This window comes from Orbicella faveolata, unplaced genomic scaffold (assembly GCF_042242905.1).
Source record: "Orbicella faveolata isolate gen_17 unplaced genomic scaffold, um_ofav_v1 contig_25, whole genome shotgun sequence".
Classification (NCBI taxonomy): domain Eukaryota; kingdom Metazoa; phylum Cnidaria; class Anthozoa; order Scleractinia; family Merulinidae; genus Orbicella; species Orbicella faveolata.
In genome coordinates, this window is record NW_028301553.1 from 23,899,499 (window position 1) to 23,905,936 (window position 6,438).

The 6,438-nt window shown below is 37.3% G+C and overlaps 1 protein-coding gene and 1 pseudogene across 2 annotated transcripts in view; both read left to right on the forward strand.

The window, feature by feature from the left end:
• Positions 1 to 473, forward strand: part of LOC110049856 (protein sidekick-1-like) — an 88,548-nt gene extending 88,075 nt beyond the window's left edge. The window contains exon 32 of the mRNA XM_089294239.1: positions 184 to 473. Coding sequence (XP_089150365.1) covers positions 184 to 458 — 275 coding nt within the window. The 3' untranslated portion in view covers positions 459 to 473. The remainder of the gene's footprint in view (positions 1 to 183) is intronic.
• Positions 474 to 1,406: 933 nt separating this feature from the next.
• On the forward strand, positions 1,407 to 3,772 carry LOC149109555 (uncharacterized; annotated as a pseudogene). Its single transcript, XR_016208651.1, has 3 exons — positions 1,407 to 2,142; positions 2,617 to 2,803; positions 3,292 to 3,772. The product of XR_016208651.1 is annotated as an uncharacterized LOC149109555 (transcript).
• Positions 3,773 to 6,438: the final 2,666 nt, after the last annotated feature.

The window sequence follows — 6,438 nt, forward strand, 5'->3', positions numbered from 1 at the left end:
TCCCTCTGTCAGATATGCCTGCAGGCAATCATGGAAGTTGTTTTTGTCATCTTGGACTGGATATTTGTCTTGAAGAATACAACTACCAAGATTCCCTGCAAGCGCATCTCATTGAGAGAGAAAGCATTTATGATGAAATCTAAAAATGGTCAATTTGAGATTTCTGTCATCTTGTGTTTATAGTCTCGTCATCAATTGAACCCTTGAAGAACAACACTAACGTAACAAAAGTTGGAAATGTCACTTTGTACTGTAATGTATTTGGGACACCGACTCCACATGTTTCTTGGACTCATGTCAGCATAGAAAAGAAATGGTTCAGTAAAACATGGGTTATACTTACTGTCAAGGTAGACGACCTTGGAGAGTTCAAATGTAAAGCAAGCAACCCTTATGGAAATGACACTAAAAGGAGTTTTATATTTTTTCCAGGTAAGTGTTTCATGCAGTTTTGGTAGATCCTTAATTTTGAAAGATTACACTTTGCAGCTGAATTGTATAGTGCGGTTGTGGAGTTAGCTGTGTGCATGCACATTATTATTAACACCAAATTTCAATCAATTTCCAATTACTGGTGCAATTTTCATATCAATCCAATTACAGTGCGTTTACTGAAACCGGAGCCACCCAGACATTGCAAACCAATCAGATGGCAGAACTAAAACAATAGATTCCAACATTTTCAAATCCAGCCAATCAAATGTCCGGTTCAAAACAATGAAATCTCAACTTGTTCATTGTCATGCTTACGCAACTACGGTTTTTGTTAGTAAATTGTCAATCTCAAATCGTTAGTACTTTTGCGTTAGAAAATATTTTGTTACTTTACTTTAGATTTTACATTGACAGGCGTGGTAAACTCATTAGATTGACGTTTTTCTACAGAATAAATTGCGCTCCTGTTGTCTGCGCGTGTGTCTATTCTTACATAGCTTTCGCTTATCTACCACGCAGTTCTCCGAAAGACCATGGCGTTCACTGTCTCAGCAGCTGTACATTTCGGAGTTTGAGCTCCCTTTCTGCGTTATCAGCGTATTGAAATAACATCTTCATGGAAAATTCAAACGAATTTTTTTTTCTGCGTTGTACTATCAAAGCCTCAGCGTGTAAAATCACTCAGGCAAAAACAAAAGGCAATAGCGCCATGCATACGAACCTCCCGTGGATGCAAAATCGAAGATATTTCGAACAAAGAATTCAGGTTACAAGTCCATTTTTGTTTCAAGTTAACTTTTCATATTTCCTACTTGAAGTTTGCTTTCAGCTCCTTTCAGTTACATCGAGAATAATCCCTTTCCAGTTCGTACAGGTTTTCGAACCACCGCACATGCGAAACTACTCAGAGATCATTTGAAGAGTTTCTTTTAAACAGCAGCCACAGTATCGAAACCCTACACCACCTATGGTGGCCTATGCGTGCCATAGCAAAACCAACGATTGTTTTTCTATTTTCTTGTACTTTTTAGCTTTTTTGTCTATAGTTTACTGTTTGTTATTTGTCTTATTTATTTATTTTTTTAAGGAGGGGTTTAATTTTTTCTTGTTTGTTTTCTAAAATAAATTTCATTCATTCTAAGGACATTTTATTTTGTCTCAGTGTTATATGTACTGAGTTTTATTTACACGCAATGAGATCGAATTCAGACGAAACTAAACTAAAACTAAACTGAAACTCACGGCCTAGGAGGGCCATAGCCCATAATGCAACGGGCACATTGTGCTCCAATCCAAGATGGCGGAGCCCATTAGAAACCCAGAGTGGGAAAGTGATGAGGCCCTAAGAAGTGATCTTCAGAAATATGTTCGCCAGAACCTACAGCGAAATGAGATTTTAGACTTTGTTAAGTTAGATTATCCGATGTATGCATGGAGTTTAAGGAGCCTTGGCCGCCGGCTGCAGTTTTTCGGCAGTCGACTTGGTAGCAGTAAAAAGTGCTGTCAAGAAAGAGTTACAAGGTCCAGGGAAGCTTCTAGGTTATCGGGCCATGCAGCAAAAAGTACGAGAGTTACATGGACTGAACGTTCCATGTGATTTGGTATATGCGGTGATGGGGGAAGCTGACCCACAAGGACTTGAAGCCAATCTAGTAGGTCAATCTAATCGACCACGTCGAACAAATGCCTTTGTGGCTGGTGGAAGTAGCAGCTTCTCTTGTGAGATAGAGATGTTTAATGGGATTCTGCCCCTTTAAATTATTGCAGGATTACTTTCTCCAACCATTTTGGATGTCCTATGTCACATAGTTGCCTTATCATTACACACAAAAGCAGTTCTACTAAGTTGTTGATACTGGTGTCGACACGACTGACAACACAAAAATATCCAAACTGGGAGATAACTCATATTTACTTTTTTGGAACAATAAATTATTATTTCTAAGATTTTGAAAGAAATTATATTTTAGACTATTTCCAGCAATTTAGCTAAAGTTTATTGCATGGAGCCTTGTAACATTTTTTGCTTTCATGGGTGGCACTTTTTTGAAAGTCAGTGCGTAATATTTGAGTAAATATAGTAAGTGAAGGTTTCCTTCTAAAATTACAATAATGGGAAAAACAAACATGTCAAAATATACCTTACAGAGAACAATTTTGTTTGTTGTTAACAGGGTGCAGATTGTACAATGTCCCTTGACGGGCATGATAAACTTTGTGGGTACCAGAAATCCATGTTCCCATTATGTATTTATGGTGATTTAGATACCTACAGTGGAAGGATGAACTTCCTACGAGTGTGGACATCAAACAACAATCCTAAGGTCATAGCAAGATTTCTACTTTGAATATCTGTTTAAATCTAGAGGTAAGACTGCTTGTTGTAGTGAACACTTTAAAGAATCACCTGACCTAATCAGCTGATGGGAATTGATCATCAGGAATCATATATATCAGGAATCACATAAAAATTTGATAACAACCAGAGACAATGTGTGGTTCCAGAAAATATCCATACCCCTCACCAACAATGGTTAATTGGGTTGAATCCTCCCCCCCCCCCTGGAATTTTCAGTTAAGGTTCATTCTTTCCCATTAAGATTCTTGCTATTGAGACCCCCCACCCACTTGGAATTTCCAATGACCACCCTTGTAGTAGGTATGGGTATTTTCAGGAAGCGCACAATTATTTTTGATTGCTAATCAATAATCCTGTAATTGCTATCAATTACCACAGATTACAAGCAAATGCCATTAGCTAGAGTCGACTGCCTTCGATTACAATTGAGTGTCATAAAAAATCACCTGTCTCGAAAGGCCTTTATCTAATTTTTGGTGTTTGTGTTTTTCTGTTAGTTTTACCATGGACTCTGAGAGTAGACAGAGGGACTGAAACTGATGTCATGGCCACAATTCATTGTTTTCTGAGGGAGAAACATGGTGATTTGGAGAATCCAACAGATGCTGTACTCCATGGACCCTCCACCCAGAACAAGATAGAGAGGTGGTGGCGAGACCTTCACGAAAGGAGGGAGAGGTTTTTTAAAGACCAGCTTAAGTCATTAGCTGAAAGTGTAGAATATGATTCTAGTGACAAAATTGACAGGCATGAAATCTTGATAATACCTATATATACATGTATATTCTTGTAATTTTGTGGGTTTCTGATAGAGCCATTGCTTTTCAGAGCACACAATCTTCACTACACGATGTAGGTGAAAAACTTTAGATCTGAAATCCAATTTGGCCTGTAACAAATACATTATTTTAGTATAGCATTAGAAAAGTTTTGGTAATTATATTTCATAATGTACATCACAACGAAATCAGCGACAGCAAGAGAAATGATGAACCTGTTGAGCTTGCTTGAGCGCAGACGTTTTCTTGAGACGATGATGATTATTATGAAGCAGTTGCCAAACAACGTTGTTATTGTCAAAATCCATGCAAAAATCTTGAACAAGGTGGGAGACATTTTTTTACGTATCACGGAGCTTGTTTGCCGCGAAAGCTATAGCTAAAGATCTTCCCGCATATCGAGCAAATATGTAAATTAAGAACAGCTGAAGCTGAATCAAGCAGTTTCATTTTCGTGGTTTCAAAACTTCCTTTTATGGCAGTGTCACAGATATTTTATGGCCACATTTGGATTACCAGGACAATAGATTTGGATCTATTTAAATAATAATATCAAGTTACATTTTTTACATTCACAACAACGATTTATACTAACTTCCACCAGCAACACTGATGATACAGCGTTTGACTCATGTGACCAAATATGGCATCATTTCTTCGCCATCTGGAGCGCTTCCCTAATCTTAGTTTTAACAAGGAGCTATTTTCAAAAGAAATTTGTTTCGTTTCGGATATGATTTGTTTGTTTGGGAATCCGGGGAGACCTAACTTAAGAATAAGCTGCACGAGAAGCTGATGGGCGCCATTTCTCATTATTACATTAATGAATAACTCTTTGTCTCAGGGTTGTTTTGCAATGTAATAACTTTATTAATTCTACGCCTGGGATAATGCTAGACGAATCGCATAAAGCAATTATTGGTGACGTCATTGTTTACAATTTTCCTAATTAACATAAGACTTTGCGCAGAGAAGGCATCATGCTGAATATGAATTGACTCCAACTGTTAGGAGGTTGTCTCTGTAAAAACCGACCACTGATTTTACTTTGAATATTCGATTTTTCTCAGAAGTTGGGATTTTGAAGCCCTTACCTAGTCAATCACTAAAATGAATTTTATTTGATTAAAAATTCTAATTGAATATTTCTATGAGTGATTGAAGTTCGGTCCGCTCGACACAAGTTTCGCGCATGCCGAAACAGGAAAAATAGCACATATTGCCGGCGCTCTAAAAAAAGTTAATATTCGCTAAAAAGACCCAATTATTTTTTTATTTTTTTTTTTTTAACGATAGAGATATTATAGCAGTTTGTTTAGCCCTGTTGCATATAATTCAATGTTGTCCCTTCAACGGTTAAAAAGAAGATTTTCTACCCGTTCAATCGAGTGTTGAACCAAACACGAAAATAGCTCTACTTTGAAGGCACGTTTTCAAAATGTGGCACTTTTTTGAAATTGCTGAAATAATTGAATAGAAAGTATAAATGGCCCTTAATCTAAAACAATAATAAAATTCGTCTACTCGTTAGGTTTTCAAAACTAACGACCGGCTCTCTTTTATATTTGCAGTTACAAGATCATGCAAGACTGTTGGAGGGAAGATCCTGATGATCGCCCAACGTTTGAGAATCTTCGAGACAATTCAAAGGAATTAGAAAATCAGCACCAGGTATAATACCAGAAGCTTATTTAGTAAAAATATTTTAAAATTCCGTATTCTAAAGGAAATAACTACTCGTGAATGTGGGTAATTAAATTGAGAAATTTCTATCATTCTGAGTTCATTTATGGTCTAAGATATTATTATTGTCTCAGAGGGTAATTATATGAACAAATCAGCTAGGCTAGGGCAGGGTGGGGGGCTTTTGGGAGAAGCGGGGGAAATTTTGTGGCAAGTATATGGCGAAATTTCGACCTGCGCTGAAATATATGCCAAATTACTTCATGGTGAATATCATAATGAGAAAGACTCATACATTACTTGTTGTTGAATGAAATTTACTTTTGAAATTCCTTTCGGATTACATGGGCTTTTAGCCTTTCTATCTGGGTTGCTAATCCACCCCAGTTTCTCAACCATGCCTCCCTCCTCTGACTAAAACTTCAGAACCTGAAGACTTGATGTGTTCAGTACAGAACAAAGCGATCGCAGTATAAGAACATTCTCAATAAAATGTTGCTAACGTAGAATATGTTTCAACGATAGTTAAGCAGTTGATAAATTAACGTCGGTATATAGATCGGTCTGTCTTTTTGTCCATTCCACCGTCCGTCCGTACACTTGATCATCCATAATCATTCATCTGTCTTTCTGATAGCTGTCTGTCTGTCTGTCTTTCTGTCTGGCTGTGTTGCTCTCTGTTCAGGGAACCAAAAAGTTACGAGGGTAACGGACGATAAACTGACCCTAAATGAACATGAAAGGATAACACAAATATAGACGGGACGAAATTTACATACGAAGCGGGGAAAAAAAGCATGCAGAATGTGAGAAAATTCATTAACATACGGAACCGAAAAAAAAGGCAAAGAAAAAAACGAAATAGCCGCAATCTAATCAACATGCAGGACTACGACGAGAAACTATACGAAAATGTGGAAGATCTGATGATTTAAAGTTGCGCTGGTGTGCGCGTCGTTATGTTCTGTGGCAAAGTTAAATTTGGTTCGAGAATAGTCGACACTAGCAATCTGTGAATGAAGAAAGACTCTTAAGTATTGACCCTTTTGAATTCTAACCCGTATTCCCCGTATAAGACGCCAACTGGTTATCATTATTATCAGTGTTATTTGATAATAGTGGTGTCTATGTCACGCCAGCAATATAAGTGAAATGCAACGTGCATTCATATTAACAATTTAA